This window comes from Bactrocera oleae, chromosome X (assembly GCF_042242935.1).
Source record: "Bactrocera oleae isolate idBacOlea1 chromosome X, idBacOlea1, whole genome shotgun sequence".
Classification (NCBI taxonomy): Eukaryota; Metazoa; Arthropoda; class Insecta; order Diptera; family Tephritidae; genus Bactrocera; species Bactrocera oleae.
In genome coordinates, this window is record NC_091541.1 from 32954168 (window position 1) to 32979824 (window position 25657).

At 32.6% G+C, this 25657-nt stretch overlaps 1 protein-coding gene and 1 long non-coding RNA gene across 12 annotated transcripts in view; both read left to right on the plus strand.

The window, feature by feature from the left end:
* Nucleotides 1–16158, plus strand: part of anne (anne boleyn) — a 53835-nt gene extending 37677 nt beyond the window's left edge. For 7 of the 11 annotated variants that reach the window (XM_014239327.3, XM_036378316.2, XM_014239322.3 and 4 more), the window contains 9 exons: nucleotides 1331–1619; nucleotides 1676–1833; nucleotides 3749–4110; nucleotides 5366–5564; nucleotides 5624–5928; nucleotides 12246–12446; nucleotides 12515–12806; nucleotides 12865–14385; nucleotides 15215–16158. In XM_014239327.3, coding sequence (XP_014094802.1) covers nucleotides 1331–1619; nucleotides 1676–1833; nucleotides 3749–4110; nucleotides 5366–5564; nucleotides 5624–5928; nucleotides 12246–12446; nucleotides 12515–12806; nucleotides 12865–14385; nucleotides 15215–15960 — 4073 coding nt within the window. In that variant the 3' untranslated portion in view covers nucleotides 15961–16158. Of the gene's footprint in view, nucleotides 1–1196; nucleotides 1240–1330; nucleotides 1620–1675; nucleotides 1834–3748; nucleotides 4111–5365; nucleotides 5565–5623; nucleotides 5929–12245; nucleotides 12447–12514; nucleotides 12807–12864; nucleotides 14386–15214 lie in introns of all 11 variants that reach the window. The other 4 variants (XM_036378329.2, XM_070112389.1, XM_070112388.1 and 1 more) reach the window with 1 other exon arrangement.
* On the plus strand, nucleotides 5935–9101 carry LOC138858002 (uncharacterized). Its single transcript, XR_011397259.1, has 3 exons — nucleotides 5935–8339; nucleotides 8454–8637; nucleotides 8717–9101. It is a non-coding gene; the product is annotated as an uncharacterized lncRNA (long non-coding RNA).
* Nucleotides 16159–25657: the final 9499 nt, after the last annotated feature.

Here is a 25657-nt window from a genome sequence, read left to right on the forward strand (position 1 = left end):
ATAAAAAGGAAAATCATTTTACAGGTTGGTTGAAAAGTTTCTTTGCTCGAAATGAAAAAATACTGTTTTTGGTACGAAATATATTTTTTTATTCAATATAATCTCCTTTAACTTCAATACACTTATTCTAATAATCCTCCAAAAATTTTATACCATCCCTATAATAACTTTCCGGAAGCTCTATAAAATACCCGTTTACGGCTGTAATAGCTTCTTCGTTCGACGAAGAACGCTTCCCACGAAGAAATTCTTTCAGGTTTCTGAAGAGGTATTAGTCGCTGGGAGCCAAATCTGGTGAATACGGTCATTGTTAAAACACCTTTGTGAGCAGGTGCATTGTCATTATGAAAAATTATTTTTTTGTACTGCAAACCAGGTCTTTTCTGACAAATTTTTTGATCCAGCTGATCCAAAAGGCTGCAATAATATTCAGAGTTGATTGATTTACCTTTCCGCAGATAATCAATCAACACTTTTTGCATCCCAAAAAACTGATTTCATAACCTTCTTTGCTGATCGTTGTGCACCTGCTTTGAAGTTGAACAACCAGCTTCAGTCCACTGTAAACATTCTTGTTTCAATTTAGGATCATGGTGGTGGATCCAAGTATCATCCATTGTTTTAAAACAACGGTTTTATTCAGCTTAAAACGCTCCAAATTATAGTGAAAATTTTGTTTTCGATCCAGTTTATGTTGAATTGTTAAGATGTGCGGCGACGTTCCAAACAGCTTTTCTCCATGTAAAATCTGAAGTACTCGTTCGTCTGGGATGCCTATGGCATTGGCAATTTTACGCTTAGTCAAACTTGAGTCTTCACTAACAATGTTATGAACTTGCTCAATGATTTCTGGTGTGGTTGCGGTTTTTGGTCGTCCTTCGCAAGCTTATTAATCGAAAACTAAATATTTTGCCCTTCATTCATATGCAATATTACCTAGTGTTTCTCATTCGCAAGTAAGGTGAGATATATACTATAGCATAGTTCTGATGTAATGTTTGTGTTATTAGGTGGTTCATATCATCTTCATGTAACATCAATAGATTTGAATAAATAAATACAATAACAAAATTATTAAATGTTTAATGTTGAGATAAGGAAGTGCATAAAATTGTAATACAACGAAATAAATAAAGATTGATTTTACTCGGATAGTGCGAGGCAGTTCGAAAATAATAAAATTCATTTTTTTGCAGCTTCTATCTTCAATGTGTGCTAAAATAAATTGTGTTCAAGCAGGTACTTATAAATATTATTTAGTAAATTTATACTAGAATTTTTAATTAAGAGAAACAATTAGCTAGTATGTGTAATAATTTTTTTCTTGCAGATCCTAAACCTTGCGTTGGGTTGCTCAACGCAAGAGAAGATGATGAAATGCAAATTACGGGCTATAAACGTTCACTATTACGTACCGTGTTATGTTGGCTTTTCATTTGTCTTACGGGCGGACTGTTACGTCTTTTAATGCATTGGTGGCGTCATTGGTACCTAATTGCAACACACGAAAAATGTTCACTAGAAATAGCTGAGAAGGTTTTAATACAGGAACACTACCAAGGAAAACACATTATATATTACGTGAAAGCAATTCAAGAAATAAATGCTACCATGCCGATGTAAATTCATTTATAAGCTTTTGTTTTCTATTTGTGTAATTTTTTAATATTTTTAGGAAATGTTTACAACAGGCACGATTCTCTCCATCTTTACTTGCTAAAAATGAATCTTCAAGGATTGGAAACAAATTGACTTTGCAAAGGCAGAGTGAAGTTGAAATTGATGAAACGAGTTTTCACATAAGTTTACATTTTTCTTCAGGACAATTTAAACGTGAGTCGTGCAGACCGCAGAGTATTAGCATTAATTTCTTTACACAGGTATATTAGTCTAAGATATCGCATACGTACTAAATATCCACTTCATCATGTAATAAGGAGCTTATTAGCACTCTTATACGGAGCTGGAATCATAATAACTGTAGTGTTTTATATTATGTTTGGTGCAAATATCTCAGTTCTTTGCATCGATTATATATTGGATGTTTATAGATAGGAAATTATTAACATTCTCTTCCAAAATGTTGTTGAATTATCTCTTTTGATATTTCTTATAATCAGCAATACTATCCTTGAATGAAATTTTGGATAAATAGAAAGTAATAATAGAAATAAATTTAATTTCATTACTAAAAACCTACCATAAAAAATTGCGTTAGTTTCTTAGTAAGTTCATTAAGCATACAAACGTAGCAAAGAAATTATTATTTCGGCAGATTATTAACTGAAGAAAATCTGTTTGCAAAATAGCCAAGTAAGTAACGAATCGATTGATTTCATAGCCAAGTTTGTAGTTAAATACGCAGGTAGTTTACCCCCAAAAAAAATTCCACCAAACTGTTCAAAGCGGAATTTTTTAAAAGTTGACATAACGGAATAACAGTTAGATTAAGTGAAAACTCAGCTCTGATTCGTTTAGTGTTTTTTTGCTTGCAAAAGAGATTTATGAAAAAAAATCCACCGACTTTTTGGCGAGAGAGTTTTCGATTGAAAATCTGGGTCCCCGATATTAGATCAAAATAAGGTAAAAAAGTAAACATTTTAAATCTAACAAATTTCGGCTTGCTTGGGGCATAAAAAGATTTATTTACCCAAAACTTCGTGAAAGGCAAGTAATGTAAAAGATAAAGATTGGCTTTTTAAATATATCAATATATATTTTCAAGTTGTATGTAAAAGATGCAATACAAAAGTTGTAGATCTTTTGATTGGATACAAATTTTCCATTTAACTTTATGCCATCGGACTTGTAGTTTTACCTGAAATCGAGATATACCGCTTTTATACATAAAAATTCAACCACACCATCTCTTCCATTTTTCGGCCACAGATCCCCTTTCGTTTTTCTTTTATTCTCTTTCATTTAATATGAATTTCACACTACTATTGTTTTAAGGTTTGAAAAACTATCGAGCTTGAATTATTAATATTAGTTTAATCGTAAAAAGTATCTGTAGGATAATGTAAGTTCATAAAAAAGGTTTAACAACAAAAAAGAGGGAAAATAAATATTTGGCCAAGTCATAAAATGTTTAATGAGCAACGATTTTTTTAAGATAAATTTTGGCAAATTATTCAGTTAGAAACGTTCATAAATAAAAAAAAATAAACAAAAGTATTTCCTTTAGAGATTTTGAACTCCACATGCAGAATAGTGGAGTCGACTGATTTTGGCATTTCTACATTTTATAACATGTCGAACGGCAGCTATACTCCCGCTATGGTAGATACATAATAATAGCGCTTTGTCGGGAAATCGCAAACTAAAGATGTTCAAACAAATTGTTTAAAAAACGGAGAACTTATTCCTAGTGATATATTTACCCAAATTCTCAATGACCACTGCAGAGGTCTTAATATAGCTTTGAAAATTTGTTTAATACAGTGAACCATTCTTAGATATTTAAACATAAAGTTCCCATCGTATGAAATTATTACTTAGATTTTATGCTTTTTTTTCTAGAGTGTTGACTAGCCTACTAGAATTGTTTTTCAGTTCGTTTTTACAAAACTCAAAATTGAAAGTTAGGAGTCATCTCATATTAATACTAAAATCTCGAATTTTTAACGACTTCTTTTTTTTACCTTTTTAAAAGTGTTAGGCAGTTTTTGGTTGAAAAAAAGGTGTTTAAGACTTAAACTTTCTAATGCATAAAAACTTATTAAAACTAGTTGGTTTTATTTTACAGATACTAACCATGTGAGAATGTTCAATTGCAAACAATTGCGTTACGTGTGGGACAATCAATCACAATCATTTAATAAATTGAAAGGACTTGATGTAAATGTGTCAAGCGCATACTTTCATCAACAGAAGGGTCTACCAGTTCAGGAACAATTATCTCGACGTTTAGCATATGGACCAAATGAAATAACTGTTCCTTATAAAAACTTAAAGACTTTATTAGTTTTAGAAATGCTTAATCCTTTCTACGTTTTTCAAATATTTTCTGTCGTATTATGGTTCCTATATGACTATTATTACTACGCCTGTGTGATACTGCTTATGTCCATGGTTGGCATTGCCATGTCAATTATTCAAACTAAAAAGGTTGGTACAATTTGTATGTATGTTTAAGTTTTTTTCACAATTCGGACCTTTTGTTTTTGATTTGTTGAAGTAGTCAGTTGTTAGGCTTCGACGATTATATTTGTAACATGAATGCATTTTAAAATAATGGGACGATTTTGCTTCGTTCATCTTTAAGCGTTATATGAACCTTTAAGAGTTAGTTTATGCCTATATACTGTAACAAATTAATTTCAACCAATTTCGTTTTTATACCCTGTGCAGGGTATGTTTAGTTGGCCACGAAGTTTGTAACATAGAGACGAAAACGTCGGAGACCCTATAAAGTCTATATAAACGATTTAGCTATGACTGTCTGTCCGTGTGGCCGTATATAGGCGAACAAGCCTTTTAGATATCGATGTGAAACACAAATTTGTGTACACGTTCTATTCTCACCAAGAAGCTGCTCATTTGTCGGAACTGCCGATATTGGACCATTACAGCATATAGATGCCATGCAACAATCAAAATCAAGTTCTTGTATGGAAAACTTTGTTATTTGACACGTGCGTTCAAACTACGTAATAAAAACAGTACAGCATCTCTGCAGCTTATTTGACACGTTAATGCTTATACTCTGCTGATCTGCAGACAAAAATGGAGTGAAATTTACTCAGAACGTGATACTTTGACACTTAAGCAACACTGCTGTGATGATTGCCATCTCGAGCGCACCCACGAAATTTCGCATTATTCTCGAAGGCAACGCTATAATATCCGAAGAAATTTTTTTAGATTGAAATACTATCACATAGAGATGTCATCCAAACAGAACGATTAAAATCAAGTTCTTCTATAGAAAACTTTTTTATTTGACAAGATATCTTCACGAAATTTCGCATAGGTTATTACCCAAGACAACGGTAAAATATCCGAAGAAGTTTTTTATATTGGACTTTAAGCATTATTGGACCACTTAAGCATATATCTAACGATTACTATCAAGATCTTGTGTGGAAAATTTTTTTTATTTAACAAGATATCTTCATGAAATTTCGTGTGGTTTATTGTCCAATGTAACACTATAAGCTCCGAATAAATTTTTTAGATTCCACAATGACACATTAGCAGTTATATTATAAAATGACCGATCAAAATCAAGTGCATGGAAACTGTTTTATTTTTTTGTAAAGGGTATTATAGTTTCGGGGCAACCGAAGTTAACGCTTTTTCTTGTTATATTAATTGAAAAATCCAGAGTTCCAAATAATGATTTGCCATTTTTTAAATATAGAATCAGGATTCACTGCGAGAATCTGTAATAAATAAAGGTTGTGCTTTGGTTGTAACAGAGGCTGGAGAAGTTCGTGAAATTGGCACTGAATGCCTAGTTCTTGGCGATGTAATCGAAATACCCACCAACGGATGTACTATGCAATGCGATTCTGTGCTCTTATCAGGCAATTGCATACTTGATGAATCAATGCTTACAGGTTTTTATTTGCCGTATATATTATATATTATTTACTACAATATACATTCTTTTTTGTAGGTGAAAGCGTGCCCGTAACCAAAACGCCATTACCAATGAAACGTGATTTGATTTACGATAAGAAAGAACATGCTAGACATACACTCTTTTGTGGAACAAAAGTTATACAAACGCGTTATATTGGTTCTGAAAAAGTCTTGGCGATTGTTATTAATACTGGCAACATAACAGCTAAAGGTGGTCTTATACGTTCAATACTCTATCCACCGCCAATTGACTATAAATTTGAACAGGACTCCTATAAATTTATTGAATGCTTGGGTTTAATTGCCTTGATTGGTTTTATTTATACTTTAATAACAAAGGTACGTAATAAATGTTAATTTTTTAGTAAAATTTTTTTTTATAATTATAAGAATATTTAAACTTAGACTTATTCGTCTAATACGCGCCATACGAGATAATTTATTAAAATACTCACCCAGAAATGCCTTTTGTTTGCACAGTTTGTTGCGATAGCTTAAGTAGATTTGCAAAATATGTCGGTACACTGAGAAGTGCACCTGAGTTTACATATTTGGGAAACACTATTCAAAGTATTTGTAAAATAAAATTTTTGACACTTATAAATATATTATCTTATTATATTCATGCTTGAACAGATAACGTAAATTCCTAAAGAATTTTTTACAACAAGAAAGTGTAAAATTAAATATTACTTTGAAAAAATGAAAATGCGTAAAGAGCAACATTTTTGGAAGGTACATTTTTGGTAAATTATTCTGTTTGAAAAGCTCGTAAATTAAAAAAATAAGTATACATACTTTCTTTAAACGTATTGATTGTGAACTCCAAAATCTTCAAAATACGGTGGGCAAATACTATTTTCGGATAGGGTTAATTGTATTCGATAATATACTTAAAATAGTAGCAGACGGTTCAATTGTATGCGTTTGGCGTCAATCTTTCTCGTAAAGTACATTTCAGTATCCATGCGTTGTATTAAAATCATATTTCGTATCTTATTAATTTATACTGTAGTTCATATACCGTAGTTTCATTACTACATATTGCTTCATGTCCCAGACACAGCATAACTCACACACAATTTTTTATAACATTACCCATAATATTATAACGGATTTCTCGATAAATCGTCTAACTATAACTCACTCTTGAGTTCGATCACTGGATTGTTGAATAAAAGTCCCAATTTAATGGCTATAAAAACTTATCTTAATTTCTAATTCCAACAACTTAACACCTATTGCTCGATATTCGAGTTCACAACTTATTGCTTAGAGCTTAATTGCTCTTTACACGGCAACACTCTAATTAAAACTGTCTCTGCTGCACAATCCGGCAGCCCTTATATAGTAAATTTTTAACACAAGATCGCTACTACAATTCTGGCAACTACGCATTCGCTGTCTAGTTGCTTCTGGCAGTTTATCGTCGATTCTGATTTGTTCTGGTATTCGTGTTCGCCACAATATTTATTAGGGAATGACACGAATACAAATGTTCTCATTTGATTTATATTGAGATATTTTTTTGATTGCTTTCATCCGTTTGGATATGGCAACACTTATTATCTGACAACATGGAACCCATTTGTTATTGTTCATACGTATTACGAAAATTGTGTAAAAATTAAATGCTTATTTAAAGCAGATACTTAAATATTTAATATAAAATAAATATGTAAAAACATTGAAGTGAAAAGTTAGTGTATAATAAGTGCATAATATAAAAAAAAGATAACCATAAATTGAGAAATTGTAAAATGGAATTTGTGAAATTTTCAACTTAAAATGCAAATATCTCGAAAACTATAAGTTTCCGACGGAAATAATTATATAATATATATTCGAGATCTGGAGAATCTCCTCTATCCAACCATACCCCTCTTAACCCTGAAATCGTGGGATGTTAAACTAAAGTTTTCCCTTATTCAAAGCTCGTAACAAGTATAAAGTTATCTTTTCAACAGAAGTATAAAATAGCTCTGATATATCATTTGTAATAACAATTGATAATTTAAAACAAATAAATCGACTTATATACTTATGTTTTTAGCAAACCAAACGCTTTGAACAAAATATTTAAATTTCGATGAAGGGGTCATATATCGTTAGAAGGCCGAAAAAAGTGAATTTTTCAGAAGTTTTTTTCAAAAAACTTTTAAATTTATTGATTCAAAAATTTATACACATATTTTAACTATATTTTAAGACTTAGTACTCTTAAAAATATTTATTTGGAAAAGAGCTACAGCTGATCTCCGGGAGCTCTTCTCAAAAAAGACAATTTGCGGTGACCACTATATCTCTGAACTTGATCATCAGAAATTAAAAAACCCCACAGATTTCGTTAAGGTAATGTTAAATCTAGTAATTAATCAAAGGAATAAGCAAAATAAAATTTGTTGACAAAATGGCGGTTTTTTTTTAAATTTTTTTTACCGAAATTGCTGCCTTAAATCTATCTATATATATAAAAATAAAAACCGTTTCCCGTTGTCACGCCATAACTTGAGATCGGCTGGACCGATTTGGCTGTTTTTTTTTTGTGGGTTTCTAATACTCTGTAGAAGGAGAATATTAAAAAAATGTCTCAGATAGATTGAAAAAATATATATAATTTTGCATTATTTAAAAAACGCGCGTAACGAATGTCATCGTCATTCACAGCCATAGACTATATTGAAAGAGCATCGTTTGTTCGGGAATGTGGTTACTTAATTAAATTTGCTAATAAGTGTTTGTTAATTACGGTAAGTTCACAGCTTAATATCGATTTTGGTAACTCTTGATGACTACACAATATTAAAATTTGGTATACATGGTTAAACAGAAAATATAAGGGAGTAATTTTTTATTTTCAGTAGGATTTTCGTTTTTAAAAATGCCACCAAGCAGACGTACAAACTTAGGCCGCAGAACTCGAAATATTGCAGGTCGAAGATATATAAGAGCAAAACAAACTGATGAGCAACGCGAAGCGCGAAATGAAGTGTTGGCAGTACAATATTTATAACGTATGAACGGATTAACCGATTTGGCTTTAGATTGGTGAGGAAATATCATAGAATCGTCTTTTTTAAATAATTTGCAACTGTTGTTAATGTGAATGAAAACGTAAATTATCTAGATATACTCGGAATGACATCACATAATCTTTGGTTGAAAATTATTCAGAGCTATTTCAATTCACCTCAATTATACAACGGTACAACTTCGATAAACAAAAAGATGACAAGAAATATTATTGTAGCAACTATTTTGACTGGAAAATTTAATGGAGAAATGGTCCTCTTGCCACGTTTTCCACCTGTCAGAACGTACGATAAAAATAGAGCTTAATTAATTGAATTTGAAAATGTTTATAATTAAAAACTATAAATATTATTGTTAAAAATTAAGAACGATCAACCTATTTCACTATTTCAAACGTTATCTATTAACAACTTTGAAAATTACTCATTTTGTTTCATACTTGAATATAAAATTAATAAAATAAAAAAACCAACATATAATATTTTATGTTTATTTGTGTTTAATAACAAATCGAAGGAAATTAGTATTAATCATTTTCAACTTTGGAAGTGATAGCCACAGCAACGCGTGGACGGGGTTATCTAGTTTTAGTATAATTTTCGCCGACGGGAAGTAAAATATAGTAAAACGACTGAGTCTATGACCTTGGGACTAGGTTAATATGATACCAAATTTGATTGAAGTTGAACCCTTTAGCAACATTTTTTTTTAATATAAAGTTTTGCCAACACCTGAAGGTATTAAGCCGGCTTTGACCTTTGGAAGATGCAAGAGTATAAAAATGTTCGGTTACACCCGAGGAAGACCTAGTCTTTACTTGTTTTTGTAATTTGTTACATTTTATATGAGGCGCTTTTATAATAACCCTCCTAACTGTTGAGCTGCAAAATAAGCCATTTCTTTAATTTTTGAAGTAGAAAAAGGGAAATTTGAAAAAAAAAAAATATTTATCGGAGAGAAAAAATCTTAGATTAATGACTAAAAAAATATATTTAAGAAGCTCGTGTTAAAGTTTGAGACTGATCGGTTTAGCCGTTTTCGCGTAATGTTGGCCACCGAATTTGAAAACACTATTCAGGTAGTCGCTGCCGCTCCGGCATCGTACTTCCAAGCACTCTGAATCGTCTTTACAAATTTGTGTGTAACTTCGAAAATATTCACCGGTACGATATGATATTTTCTGTGTGTATATTATATACATTAAGAAAAAAATAATAAAAACAAAAATCCATTTTTTGAAAATTCTAACTGTATGTAAATGTATGAAAAGTTTTAGTACGGCAACAACAAAATTGTGTACATCAGCTGTTTCATATGTCGCTGCTGTCTTTAAAATGGACAAGAAGCTGGCTTCAAGACGACATTTGTCGACAACTAAATCTGTCTGTCGTGCACTCCTGTCGTGCCGTTGTCTTTGTGTTCAAGCATTATTCAAATCAAATATTATAATTTGGGTGATGTGTTTTGTCTGTGACTATTGTTGGGTAATTTTACCAGACCATTAACATTTCAAGATATACGTAAAGTAAATCGGCAACAGTATTCAATGTATAAAAATGTATGCATTGCACTAAGCTTGCTAGAAGATGACAATCAGTGGGACTATGCTTGCTGAAACAGCATTATACTGCACAGGAACACAAATTTGTCTACTATAGTATCGACGACATGTTTCCTGGCCCGATCAAAAATGTTGTGGGATAATCACAAAGATTCGATGACTGATAATATTGTATGTACACACAATATAAAAGATTGGCTAGCAGAAGTATAGATTTTGGCAGCAAAAAATGTTGACATCAATGGATTAGATAGAACAGTTGTTGCCAGGGACCACGGTTTTGCAATGGCATAAGATTAGTTATTAAAAAATTAAAGGAAAACAATAACGAAGCCATAATATTGAATAGCAAGTTTCGAGACGAAAATTTATTGCTGCCACGAAACCCTATGACTCTGAATTTAAACGCACTCAATTTCCAATTGATTGACATCCATTAGCAAAACATCCAGTTTCTTTGTATTCGCTAAAGACAGACTGACCAAAAATGTTGTAAAATCCATTGCGTTAAGATACTAATATTTTTAATTGAAATAATTAGTAGTAGAAATAGGTAGCTATCAATAATTGGAATTTAAGATGTATCTCATCTTCATTGCTCTTTCAATTATAATTATGTGTTAGTTATTTTTTAAAAGTTTTTTCTTAAAATAATATTTTCTAAAAATTTCGTGTATGGCAAAACAACGTTTGCCGGGTAAGTTAGTCTAATATAAAAATTAATTGTTGAAAAAAAAAGTTTTGTGCACCAAATTTGGTACGCAGTTGTTCCGAACATAACTTTTGTATGGTATACACACTATCATCCCATTTACCCATTATTACACTGCGTGATGAAATATTATAGGGTTGGGTTTTTGATAAGGGATGAGGCCACGCCTACTTGCCTAATAGTTTTTAAGAATAGGATTACTTCCCTTCGTTGATCCTCTATTTCAAATTTCAATTATGCAGCATGATAGCACTAACAAAGTTTGATCTGAGTTTTATCCGGTTAGTGCTCTCTTTTCGTTGATCTAACTATGTTTGTTGAGTAAGAAATTAATTTTGTCACTAATATACCAACACTTTGAGCAAAATTACTATATGTCCTTCTGATCCGTGTTGGCATTGAATCCTTTCCGGGCTTTATGTGCCTAAAGTCTTAAAAACTGCTAAATGCGTCGGATTAACAGAATTTACTGAAAACACCTTCACAACCGTACCCTTTTCCACTTACGTAATCACTGGCGATAGTAAAGTCACGGACTGATAGACTGGAATTTAACTCGTCTTCTCATTTTGATTCTCTTTGTCTATCTCGATTAGTTTCAGAGTTTACGAAAAACTGTTAGGTGGAAAAAGCTAAAGCAACATTCAGCAATACAACAGTGTAGTTCAGTGTACCGACAAAAGTGAAAAAAGTTTCATAAAATTATAACAGACTAAGCATTGTAAATATTTAAAATATTGACACTTGTTCTTATGGTTAGCGAAACTATGTTGTACAATTTGCTGCGTTTTAGTCTTTTTGCAGAGCTAAATTAATTTAGTACATTAAGATTATAATTCAGAAAGCTTCAGTTTTTGCCTTTCACACAGGCGGCTACTCGATTAACGTTAGGCTCGATATAGGCTATTATAAATTTGTTAACTTTTTTGAGAAGTTGGTTAATGGAAAACAATTGGCAATTGAATGCGCTTTTTATGCGTCTATTAATAATATTAAACTGATGAAGTGCAATTTAGTGTCGATTGTGCACTGAATTTTTATTTTTTTTTAAAGAAAGGTAAAACTTTTTAATATAACAACAATTCCGAAAACAGCAGCTGTTTATTCATCTGCTGATTGCTATTTTATCAATAAACACACAACAAATATACAGCGTGGACAACAACCGGTAGAGTTGTAGTTTCAACTCTATTTGTATTTGATTTATTTTATATGGTAAATTGTTCTAAATTATCGCATTAATCGAGCAAAGGCCGGTTAATTGATCAAGTAACTCCTGCGGGAAAAGGCTATTATACTAGCCATACATTGTAGACATTTCAGTAAATCCAATTTGGTGTTATATTTTAGGTATCACGAGGTATAGACGCGGTCAAAATTGCGGTGGAGTCCTTAGATCTTATAACAATTGTTGTTCCACCTGCACTACCAGCCGCCATGACTGTGGGCCGTTTTTATGCACAAAAGCGCCTTAAGAAAAAAGATATATACTGTATTTCTCCGCGATCCATTAATGTTGCTGGTAGTATTGATTGCTGTTGTTTCGACAAGGTAGTACGACAATAAAATACGTTGCTTTGTGGAACAGTTGTGTATATTTAAATCTTTAAATTTTATAGACAGGTACTCTTACGGAAGAAGGTTTAGACATGTGGGGTGTAGTTCCGAAAACTGTTACAAATGAGTTTCAGATACCTATCAAACAGATTGAGCGTTTACCTTATGATAATTTTTTATTTGGGATGGTAACATGCCATTCAATAACTATTGTGAACGGAAAACTGATGGGTGACCCACTGGATTTGAAGATGTTTGAGTCTACTGGTTGGACTTTAGAAGACCAAAAAAATGTACCGGACAGTCAAAAGTATAGTCTTATTCATCCCACTATCGTAAGGCAACCAAAGAAAGGTAAATAACTTTTACATAGTAAATACAAAATTAGTTATTCAGTTTTTTTTTTTTAAAGAAATTCTTCACGAGAAATCGAATACTAGGGATGTTTCAGTACAACGTCAGTCTTCTATTGACGATTTATTGGCTGACGTTGGTTTACTCAATGGTGAAACAAACAATGATCATGGTATTGTTCGTGAGTTTCCATTCACTTCGAATTTACAGCGGATGTCCGTTATAACACGCCGTCTAAGTGGCTCAAATTTCAACGTATATTGTAAAGGTTCTCCTGAGATGTTGCAGCAGCTTTGCCAACCAAGCAGTTTGCCAGAAAATTACTCACAACAATTAGCATTTTTTGCAAAACGCGGATACCGTATTATCGCAATGGCTTTTAAACCACTTAGTCCCAAAATGAGTTATATTAAGGCACAACGTTTGGCACGTGAAATAGTTGAAAGCGATCTTGAGTTTCTTGGTTTCGTTGTAATGGAAAATCGCCTAAAACCGGACACAAGTGAGGTGATAGCATCATTGACAAATGCCAACATACGTACGGTTATGATAACTGGAGATAATTTGTTGACGGCGATAAGTGTAGCTCGTGACTGTGGTATTGTTTCAGCGGACCAAGCGGTTGTCACTGTAAACGCACGACAGGTGTTTCAGAAAGAACGGCATGCGTATGAACTGTATTACACACTTGATATAGGTGGTTCTGAAGATAATACTAAAGATTTAGTAAATATCTCGGATATAATATCATTGCAATCATCGACTGCTAATTCTGTTGATGGAGTTTGCGAAGCTTCAGGGAATTACCAGATATTTAATGGTGATGTCACATCATTAAGTAGTGTATCAATGACACTACCAAACAGTAATAGTCTAACCAGTGTTGAGACCTGTGAAACATGGACGCACCAAGATCCAGAATTAGGTCTGGCTAGCTGTAAACACGAGAAAAAATGCCATCGTCCTACCTGGCGCAACAATTACAGATTCGCAATGATTGGCAGAACATGGCAGATTGTGAGAGAAAATTTCCCGAATGAATTGAAAAATTTTATAGTACGTGGAGCAATTTTTGCACGCATGTCACCGGAACAAAAGCAAGCTTTAATTATAGATCTTCAACAGCTTGACTACTGCGTTGCTATGTGTGGTGATGGTGCAAACGATTGTGGTGCTTTAAAAGTTGCACATACCGGTATTTCGCTAAGCGAAACCGAGTCTGCAATTGCGTCACCTTTTACATCGCGCAATGCAACAATTAAATGTGTGCCGTATGTCATCAAGGAAGGAAGAGCTGCGTTAGTTACATCATTTGGCATATTTAAATATATGGCTGCTTATTCTATGGTACAATTTATATCAGTTATGATATTATACTCCATCGACTCCAACTTAACGGATAAACAGTATTTATATGTTGATTTGGGATTGATATCTGTGTTCGCATTTTTTTTCGGCAAAACAGGAGCGTACGTTGGACCACTCGCTAAACAAGTTCCTTTAAGCTCACTTATCTCCTTAGCTCCGTTAGCATCAATAATATTGCATTTGCTTGTCGTAGTTGGATTCCAAATAGCTGGTGAGTTCAAAAATATGTTTTTTATTAAATATAAAATTTCTGATATTATCCACAGCTTTAATCTTCCTAAAAGAGCTTAAGGGTTATTTTCTTAGGGTTCTATATGTATTTCTGCTCTGAATTTTATTTTTTGAAATTTTATTTTTTAATTTTCTTTTTGAAAAAAAAAAAAAATTATTTTAATATTAAAAAATTGAAGAATTCAAATTTGATAATATATAAATCGTTTGAATGTGTAAGTTATCCGACCATTGTTCTAGAGTATTGAATATAGTAGAACACGAAGTGCGCAAGCGCGAAAAATGTTAAATCTGAAACAGTTTAAATTTTTTATTCTTAATCATATGGAATCTAAAATTGGTTTTTTTTAAACCGTTATTTGGAATTAAAAATCAATTATAAATTTTAATCCGGTTTTTGGCTAAACATTTTTTTATTTACTTTGTAATTCCGTATTTGGAACTAAAATTTTATTTTTATTTGAGGTAATTGAGGTAATTTTTTTATATTTTTTATCATCCCGTTTAAGTTTTAATCGTAACAGAGTTCTGATCTTGGCCATGGTTTAGATAGTTTTTACACATATTTGATAGAAAAATAACATTTTAGTTCTGCAATATTGTTATGAGAGCTTTATTCCTTTTTTTAATAAAACGAAATGTGTTCAATACTATTTACATAATTACTATTTTATATACATTTCGCTAAGCATACATTTACACAAATTTTTTCTATGTTCTTAAAGCGTGTATTTGGCTTCATAAAGTAGTCTCACTTAATTTTCAAACAAAATTTCATTGTAAAAACAATTTGTGTTTTCTATTTATAGGTTGGTTTCAGTTGCATCAACAGGACTGGTTTGTTCCTTTCAAACACAGTGATGAAGATCACTTAGGATGCTACGAAAACTACACTATGTTCGCGATATCCAGTTTTCAGTATATTATACTTGCATTTATATATTCTAAGGGAGCGCCATATCGAAAACCAATTTGGTCGAATATTCCGTTCTGTCTTTCATTGGTTACAAATCTTGCGATTGTTTGTTATTTAGTATGCTATCCTTCGCAATGGATAAGAGAGTTTTTCCAACTAGTTGTACCTAACAGTCTCCGCTTTCGATTTTGGATGTTGTTTTATGGAGCTGCCAACTTTGTAGTGCATGTCATCGTTGAGATATATGTCGTTGAGTATTTATTCTTTCAAAAAGTGCAGATGCGACGTGAAAGAAATATGAAGGAATCGAAACGGAAATATATGCACGTCGAATATGATATGCGGTGTTGTAAAACGTGGCCGTCAATAACACAGTCATGTCAGGCATTCGATTCTTCAACACTACTTAAAGAAGTAAAACCAACGTATGTAGAAATAAGTGCTGAACAAAACTTCGACACGCCAGCATCACAAAACAATGCATTAAATAGTTTCTTCGAAGCGGAATCAATCCAAGCTATTCAAACCTTGCCAACGGTAGCCGAATGTAGTGTACTTAGTGAATGCGAACCAGCCAAATTGCTGTTAAAGGAGAAACAAATGCACAGTGGTGATGTTAATGTAATCCAAATTTCATGAGATTTAAATATTGTCCCCGCAATACTTCTTGTTTCTACGTTTAATTACTTGCATATAGTGAGTTATGTATTTTTTTTTTCGTTCTTGCGTTTTAGGCTTTGTAAATTTAATGTTAGCTGTGCTAGTTTTAATGTTTCTATTATACATAGATCTAATTCGTATATAATAAATATGGGTTGGTTTAGTAATATAATAAAACTGAAGTGTATTTTTTGCTAAGAATCGACTCCATACGTACATAATCGCGATAACCTTTTCAATGATCATAATATAGATCTGCAACAAGAATGGTGTCTGGAAGTTTTCAACTGATTTGAATGTATTTAATTGTTCTGAAAACTAAAAAATACACACCAAAATTCCAGGACGTGAGGTTATTTTGCTAAACGCAAAGTTTTATTAATTTAATTTTTGAGACTTACTTAAATTAATAAATAAATAGGAACAACTTTATTTTGATTACTCAGGGGTGTTGTAGAATCTAATAGTTGTCGGAATCAGACCTGAAACCGATAAAAATGCAGTAGGTGTCATGAATTCTGATATTATTGGTTTGACGTTCGAAACAGAAACTGTAACGGGTTTGGGTGTCACGGAAATCAATTTTATCGGTTTTGTTATCAGAAATGAAACTAGAGGATAGTCGCTAACAGATTTGAAATGTAAGTTAAGAAATCAATTTATATTATTATGAATTTATTTATCTTTTTATAGGGAAAACCATAAGAAGAAAACACAGAAAGTCAGAACGATTGAGTTTATGGAAAAAATCTAGATATTTTAAGAGCATTTAAAAAACATAATAAACGTAATTTAACACTTAAAGCGTCTTTATTCAGTCGATAATGTGATATGATTCTGTAAGGTAAACGTGAATACAAGCAGACAAGTAAATGCAAGCCAAATTTCACATGCGATTTCCCTGGTGCATCAAGTGGATTACTGTGATCCTTAATATCTTCTTTTTAATTTTTTCGTTGCATTTGCTTCCAACAAAATAAAAGCTAAAATAGCGGAACTCATTGTAAAATTAAAAATAATTGCTTCCAAATTTATTTATATGCAAGTTTTGTCACATTAGCAAACAGCTGATTCGAATATTGGTTTTAAGTATGTTCGAAAAGACGAAAATCCAAGCAGACTCTGTGACATCATTGAAACATGGTTTGCAATTCTAACAACTATCTCAATCTGTCTTGGATTCTACAACACCCCTGACAGTTTTTAAATATACTTGTATACCGGTCGTAACTGTCATCTACCGTATATAATCATTAACCAAAGAAAGAAAGTTGTGTTAGTTACACTATTTATAACTCAAAAGCGGCTGTAGCAATTTGACAGAAAATTAGAGGGTGGTAGCTTAGAAGCAGGGGATGGACGTAGGATACTTTTTATTTCATTATGTAAAAAGACAATACAAGTCATAAATACAAAAATTGGATACCAAATCATAAGCACGTGTTCAAATTCATGTAAGAATCATTTGAATAGTTTATTACTTAAAAAAATAAACAAATAATAATAATATTATAATACATAGCTACTGTAAGAGTACAGTCATTTTCGTATCAATGTATGTATTATACTGATTGTTGCTATTGAACAAGACAGTTTTTTTAGGATGCACCATGTGAAACCTTTTTAATGTCGCAACAGAAAATCGCGTTGACATTTGCATCGCCAAGGCACTGTGGCTACTTTGTTAGATTATGGACGAGCGACGCGATATGCGAACAATTACAAACAGATCTACGCTCAGAAGTAATTCAATTGCTATATATTAGGAATGGTAAAGTAGAACTGCAACCAAATACGCAGTGCATCTCGAAAAAAATTTGATTTATTGAGAGTATATTATTGAAAGTAAAAATTAATTGTTTGGATCACAACTGGCCACATTGCTGCCAAAAATTTAATGTTGACGAAATTAGTTTTCAGATACAACAGTTGTTGCCAGGCTATTAGACGTATTTTAAATCATTCGCTACTGTTGATGAAAATGAAAACGTAAATTATCTAAATATACTCGGTGATCGAATGACATCACATAATCTTCGGCTGAAAATTGTTCAACTATTATTATTCAACGTAATTTCAATCTAACTCAATTATACAACGGTATACATTTGGTAAATGTTCTCTTGGCACGTTTTCCAATGGTACTGTCGGAATGTACTGAATATAGTGGTACTTAATCAAATTGAATTTGAAAATGTTTATAGTTAATAACTACAAGTATTATTGTTAATAAATTATGGTTTAAAAAAACTAAAAAAACATCCTTTAAAGGAATTTTTAAACATAACTATTATATTGGGAGTGGTTATTATCTGATTTTGCCCATTTTTAGCGTTTTGGTTTTAATTCATAAATACAGTTTTACGGTATTAAACAGTTGATGATTGGTGTACGTATTCTAGTCACTATAAACAGTGTGTGGAAGACCTTCGCAATTAGTTTAAGAACAAGATAAAAGCTTTCCGATATGCGATCCCTATGGCATGGCGCGAATAAAAGAACGATATGGTTGTTACTTTTGCTCTTGTAATGTGAAAGGGTATAATTCAAAACGGGAGCAGTTAAATTCATACCCAAATCTGCAAACAGCTATTCGTCCTACCTATCATAGGGCCGAAATACCAGTGCCCAAGGCCCTTGCGAGAGATTCGCGAAGATACCTGAATGCGATGACAAATCGAGCTTTAAATTTCAAGATGACAGCAGTCCGAAGTTGTTTACCCTGTGCGATGAAAATGATTTCATAAGAAATCTTTTCAAAAACGCTGCTGAGTTGCTTGGATCGCGGCTCAAGAGCAAAATCTTACTTTTGCCGGAAGTGTCTCTCCTGGTTTAGATATCAAAGTTAGCGAAAAGAACGTCCCGCATGAAACTTAGGTACTTCCTCATTATGTTCTTTCATTACCGCTTTACATAAAGCTGAGATTAATGGAGTGTTTGGTAAAGTCACTTCCAGGTCTCTTGGAGGTAATGTTGAAAAAAGATGTTTTAGTTGGTCCAGATATTCGACGGTTTATGGCTAATCCACAGTTAATCACAACCATTATGGAAAATAACAAAGACCTTAAGTACAAACAAATTGTCAATGAAATATTAAACCATTTCATTGTTTAGGTTGCCCAATGAGTTTAAAAGTAAATTTTCTTCATTCCCACCTCGACTACTTTCCAGAAAATCTTGGAGATGTGGGTGAAGAGCAAGATGGACGATTTCATCAATACATTCAGGATATGCTTCCTTGCAAAATAATTTTTGTTTCACAATTATAAATAAATTTCTTTAGTCATTTATCTTTTATTTTAAGATGATAATTTGTTTAACAAAGATAACTGGTACGACAAATTGAAAGTAATTTTCGGACTTAGCACTCTCAAAAACATAGGAATTATGCAAAAAAATCAATACAGCTTTAAAATTTTTTTTTCACAGAGTTGTATAATAATTTTATTTTATTAGATTAGCACGTCATGTTAATAGATGGAGAGATGAAAATATGAGGATCAAAGTTAATCATAAATAATTAAATATCTACATCTCCTATATTCATTATTTTTGTGGAATCTGATAGATGGCAAAATCAGAATTAAAGCCGATAAAGAATTGTATTAGGGATCATGAATTGTGCTTGTTGTTGTTGTGGTGATTATCTAGACCTTGATTTGGTGGCAAGGCGCAATATTGATTATATTTGGTATATCGGTTCCGATTTTTGAGTTGGAGTTAAGCCTGCTACAATATCCACATCGTGAACTTTGATAGTTGATTGGAGTTCGAATTAAAATTTATTTCGGTTTTAGTGCAACGAAATTCTATTTATTAGGTATATTTAAATATACTTCAGCAATAAACCAAGATACTCGGGATGTGAGAAATTTCGTTTGTATTGGTTTCGATTGGCAGTTAATACACTTCAGAAAATGTTAGTTTAATGCGAACATGCGTAACGCATGCGTATGTATTGTCTCGGCATATTCTATGATAAATATGTTCAAAGATATTTGAACAGAAGGGAACAATTCATACTCTTGATAATTGCGAGTATCAAAGGCAGGAAGTAATGTCAGCTGTTGGTGAAACTTTGTATGAAAAGTTACGCTAATGAATACCATAATCTTTAATCGACGAAACAGAAAATGCAATTTGCAATCATATTTGATATCTTGGGTCGGCGTTAGAATACCATCCCACGATTTCAGGGTTAAGATAAAGAGTATGGTCGGATAGAGGAGATTCTCCAGATCACGAATATATATAATTATGGTCGCCGGAAACTCTGGTCGGTCCCACACCGGGGTGTTCATAATTCAATCGCGTCAAACTTCTTTCCGCACCAAAAAAAAAGTAATGAAAGTATATCACTCTCTTTAAACTTCATTTTCTATAACGGATTATAACGGATATTGTTACAACTAAACAAGGTACCGTTTCTTTTTTGACTGTTTTGTCATTATTTTCATATTCAAATTAAATTGGTAAATATTGTGCATATAATTGGTTTTTTATTTATTTTGATTGCTTTCATTCGTTTGGATATGGCAACACTTATTATCTGTAAACATGGAACCCATTTGTAATTGTGCATATAACGAAAATTGTGTAAAAATAAAATGCTTATTTAAAGCAAATATTTGAATAAATAATAAAAAATAAATATGTAGAAACATTGCAGTGAAGTGTTAGTGAAAGAAAAGTTAACCATAAATCGAGAAACTTTAAAATAAAATTTGTGAAATTTTCAAATTAAAACGCAAATATCTCGAAAACTATAAGTTTCCGGTGGATATATTCGTGATCTGGAGAATCTCTTCTATCCAACCATACCCCTCTTAACCCTGAAATCGTGGGATGGTATACTAAAGTTTCCCCGAACATCTACTGTAGGTCATATATTCCGTTTCATTATTAAATTTTTCTTTATGTTCCAGATATTTATATGAAAATCAATCTGATTTACATAACTCATGATATATGTACATCCTATTAGTAGTGAGGAATTGGGAATATTTACAATTGTGATAATTGTGCCTAAACGCTCAATTCTCATAAATTGATAGTTAGTAAATGATTATACCCTGTACGAGTATATTAAAGCCCCTATTACTGTTTTCAACTCAACTGTATTTTTATTGGAGTTTAAAAATTGGGTATTACCGATATTAACTCAATCCGTCAAAAAAAGTTTCGGTGGAAGTCTTGTCAAACTTCAACTTTTATGTGGTTATACGGATTTCAACTCTGTGCCAGGGGGGTTGACTAGAATATCAAAAAATTACAACTGCTTCCAATCAATTCTAGTTGAACATTATTGCGTTTATTTACGAATAATATAATTGAAAAACAGGTAATTAAACTATTTTATATATATTTTATAACTGACCCGCTCATAGCGGAATCGTTGGAAACTGCAAAGCCGATGAGATAGCAAGATGGGGCACCCGTACCTCGCTCACACCGAGTCGGATCTCCGTTGTCATCTCGCGTGCGCTTATCATTCGTTGGTCGACCACCAGATCCTGTGCGACTGCAATGTCCTTTTAGCCTAGAGTAGATCGTAAGACATCTATTGAACCTTTAGCCAAATTTAGCAGCAATCGTAGAAGTTCTAACTGGATTCATGCTGCAAAATTAAAAATCTATTCAGACGCAAATTGTCAGAGTTGTATGACAAATTTTTTATAACAGTTCTAAGTACCACAACGGACCGGCGTAATAAGCTGTCCAAGTGAGATCCCCTTTTATGATCGACCATTTAACCTAACTGAACCTAACCTAACTGACCAGGAAAATGTTTTGCCATATACTTAATTTTTAGGAAATATTTTTAAAAATAACTGACAATATGTGTTTGTGGGATGTAGTTATAATTGAAAGAGAAGAATGAGGATGAAATACCTATAAATCGATAATAGTTCATATTTTTACTACTAATTATTTCAATTGGGAAAAAACAAAGATCATTGCAGTGGAGTGTACATTATTTTTTCTCAGTCCGTCTTTAGGGAATATAAACAAAGTGGATGGTGTGACCAAGCGAGAACATGCAAAATAAAGTTGTCCATGGGAAAAGCATGTTATACCCAATTCTAAGCCTCCAACAGACAACGTGTGTCCTTGTGAGTTATTCATCGCCATTGCAAGGATGACATGATACGAGACTCTCATTTTCTCTAATTTTTCTGTCATTCTCTTTTCCTGATTATGAAGATTAGGGAATTTTAAACAGCTGATATCAAAAAAGGCGGTATGCCAGAAATAAACCCGCTAAAAATATCTATCAAAAGCAGTGCGAAACGAAATTTCAAGGAACGACACAAATAATATTGAATAACGTGCAACTAAAGTTTTTTTTTCTAATTTAATTGAAAACGTTTATCATAAAACCATGATATTTTATTATGTACTAGCTTTTACCCGCGGCTTCGATCGCATTGAATCCATCAAATAAGTATTAGAGATCTTTATAGTATAAACGGATCAATAGAAAGAATATATTTTATTGCTTTGCTGGGGTTATCTACTTGAAAAATATACTACATGCAATAAAGTTTCAAATTTGGAAATATACAATACTTTACTACTTTATTTTTATAAACTATATTATACGTTTTTCCGTTGGGTGCAAATACTTGTATGTGTAAATTCCGGGCATTAGACTCACGCCAACAGGCTACATATAGTTGACCATGAGAAAAGCATAACTTTGCTAAATGCACTACTGTTACCTGTAATGTCTGTTCTTGTGCTTTGTTTATAGTTAACGCAAAGCTAAGCTTGATGGAAAACTGAACTCTTTTAAGGTCAGTGGGAATAATTGGAATCCGAGGTATGAACACACTTTTTCCTTTACCGACACCTGTTAAAATAGTAGTGCCAAGTATATTCTGTCAGTTCAAACGAATTTAAAAACTCCACAGGATATGAGTTACTTAATTCTGTATCCATTGATAAATATTCCATTATTTCCCCTTCCACCTCTTTTAAAATGTCATTGTTGATTTTATTAACAACTTCATTTTTTGTTGCTAATATTGCTCTTGCGCACAGTAAAACATGAGCAACACAATATACAATATTCTCTTGAAAGTGATACATAACTTTCAGAATCAACATCAAAACAACCATCACCAATTTTCAATAACAGTTCAGCATAAAGTCCTGAATCCACATCATTATGAAGATGCACTCTCATATTCGTTTTTAGACTGAGTTCTACAACTCTCAACCGTAAGCTTGGTGATTTTAAGGAATAAAACTCCTCCATTTCTCCCATTATATCTGTACTGTCTCACAGGTCTTGCAGAGTCCGATTTAAAGCTTATATAGCCTTCTTGTGAGACATTGTACATTCATCCCACACTAAAAGCTTACCTTCTGATTGGTTAAGTAGTTTTTGCGGAAAAGCGTAACAAACAAACGGACTTTCGCATTTATAATATTAGAAGGGATTGTTTTTTTTTACAGTTTTTTTTTTATTTATATATTATTTTTTTATGTTATATGACGTTTTAAAAATTTTATGATATGAATACACTTTTTAGGGCTGTATATACGTGATATAGGTCCATTCGGGAACCGAAGACCTTAACATAACATCGAATGCCCAAAAGTTATTTTAAAATACCCTATCCATTTTCTCTCGACAGTGGCATGATTGACAAATGTTATAATGAGTTTTAACAACTCTTTCTCAAATTAAAGAGTTTCTTATCATGTCATCCATGGCCATATCGAATGTCAATCTAATTGAAAATTGAGTGCATTTAAATTCAATTGGCACATCTGTAAGAATCATAGGGATTCGTGGCAGCAATACACTCTCGCCTCGGAACTTGCGATTCAAAGTGGTGACTGTTCAAGATTTCAGTTCATTAGAATGCAGTCCTGCGCATAATTAGTAAAGACACAAATCAATACCAGTCAGCTGATTGCTGAATGCTGAATGATCAGCATAATGGTTTCCTCCTTTAAGCATTGTATTTATAGACTAGTAGTTTCACCCTAGCATAAGAAATGTAAATGTAAATTTAACATATGGAAACTATATATAAGTATTTACATATGTATCAAGTGGCGTGATGCAGCATCCCGTTAACTAAACGTATATTTAAGGAGGAATTCAATAAATTAGAGAACTATTTCCTGATAGGCTGGTTTACGATCAAGACGACCTCTTTTGCTTACATCAATTAATATAAATTTTGTACAATGGCTTCGCTAATGTTTTCAGGCTAACAGGCCTCCCGACGCGGGATGCATCTTTGACATCGAAATTACCAGAACGGAACCTAGCAAACCACTTTTTTGCTACACGTTCGTATACTATCGTGGTCATAAACTAAATTAATTTTTTCAGCCGCTTTGGCTGCTTTTTCGCCTTGATCGAAGAAAAATTGTAAAATATAGCGAATTTTCTCTTTGCTGGTGTCCATCTTTGACGAGCGCTCACAACGTACTGAGTAAATCAGTCGAAAAACTGTCAAAGACAAACTTTTAGCGCGAATAAACACGTTATAGTATGACATGATGCGACACGAAACACTAGTACTATGGACAATAACGCCATCTCTTAGATAAAAACCGAACGAAACTTTTACTTGACCAATATCTTTCAATATGCTATCTTATCCAATGCCTCCATCTGAGTTATTTCGAATGTTTCAGTTTTGTCGATTCAGTAATAACACCTAACAACATAAAAAGAAACGGTGACAAAAATGAGTCATTGCAGTGTTCAGCAGCAGAAGTAGAACCGAAGCAGAGAATGCTCTCAGCAGAAGCAGCAGTAAGCAGTAATCGCGCAACAACAAAGCTGCAGGCAATAGCAAGCATGCAGGTAGCAGCAAACGCATGGACAATAAAGAAAAAAATAAGCAAAGGTGTAGTGTACATAATTAAAAAGGAGCAACCCTCCAAATTGGTATTGACCGCTACGTAAACATTAAAAGGATAAAATGTCCTATTAAAAAACAGCTGACAACTCAAAAAATTTCAAGCTGGCATTCCAAACGTATCATAAATAAGGATGAAACTCTAAATGGCAACAGCTTTATTGAGTAACGAACCTAACGATGAACTACCTGGGTACCACCACAGTCATTAATACCAATACATATGCAAATTTTCAAAAAATTAACCTAGTTACAGAGATCAAAAGAAATCAGTTGGTCCATCTGGTGGCAGCCCGACGACTTGGGAATTCTATAGGAAAATAAATTGTATTCTCGGCAGCTATAAAAGCTTTAATTTGGAAACAGGTTAGTGAAACAAAACAGAAATTTGTATTTAGTTTGTATTTATTTTTATTAATTAATTTATTACAGTAAAGTTTTAGAAGATTATGAGTCATCGTTTAATAGATCTTCGATTATTGGATTAATTTTCCAAGCAGAATTACCGCTTCCAAAGGATGCAGACGAGGAACCTGCAAAAAGAAAGAAAAAAATGTATCAGTGAACATTCAAAATGAGTTTTTTGGGGAAATAACCGGCGGCAAATAGGAGAATAGCGACAGAAATTGAAGCAACTAAAGAGGATGGCAGGCGCTTTCGAAATTTGTTTGCACTTGCAACTATTTCGTGTTTATGTTGTCATTAATTTCATTTCAAATACTGTGCAAGATGCATTTTACATTTTATTATTGTCATTGCGTTTTTAATATCGATGTCAATGCCTTTCC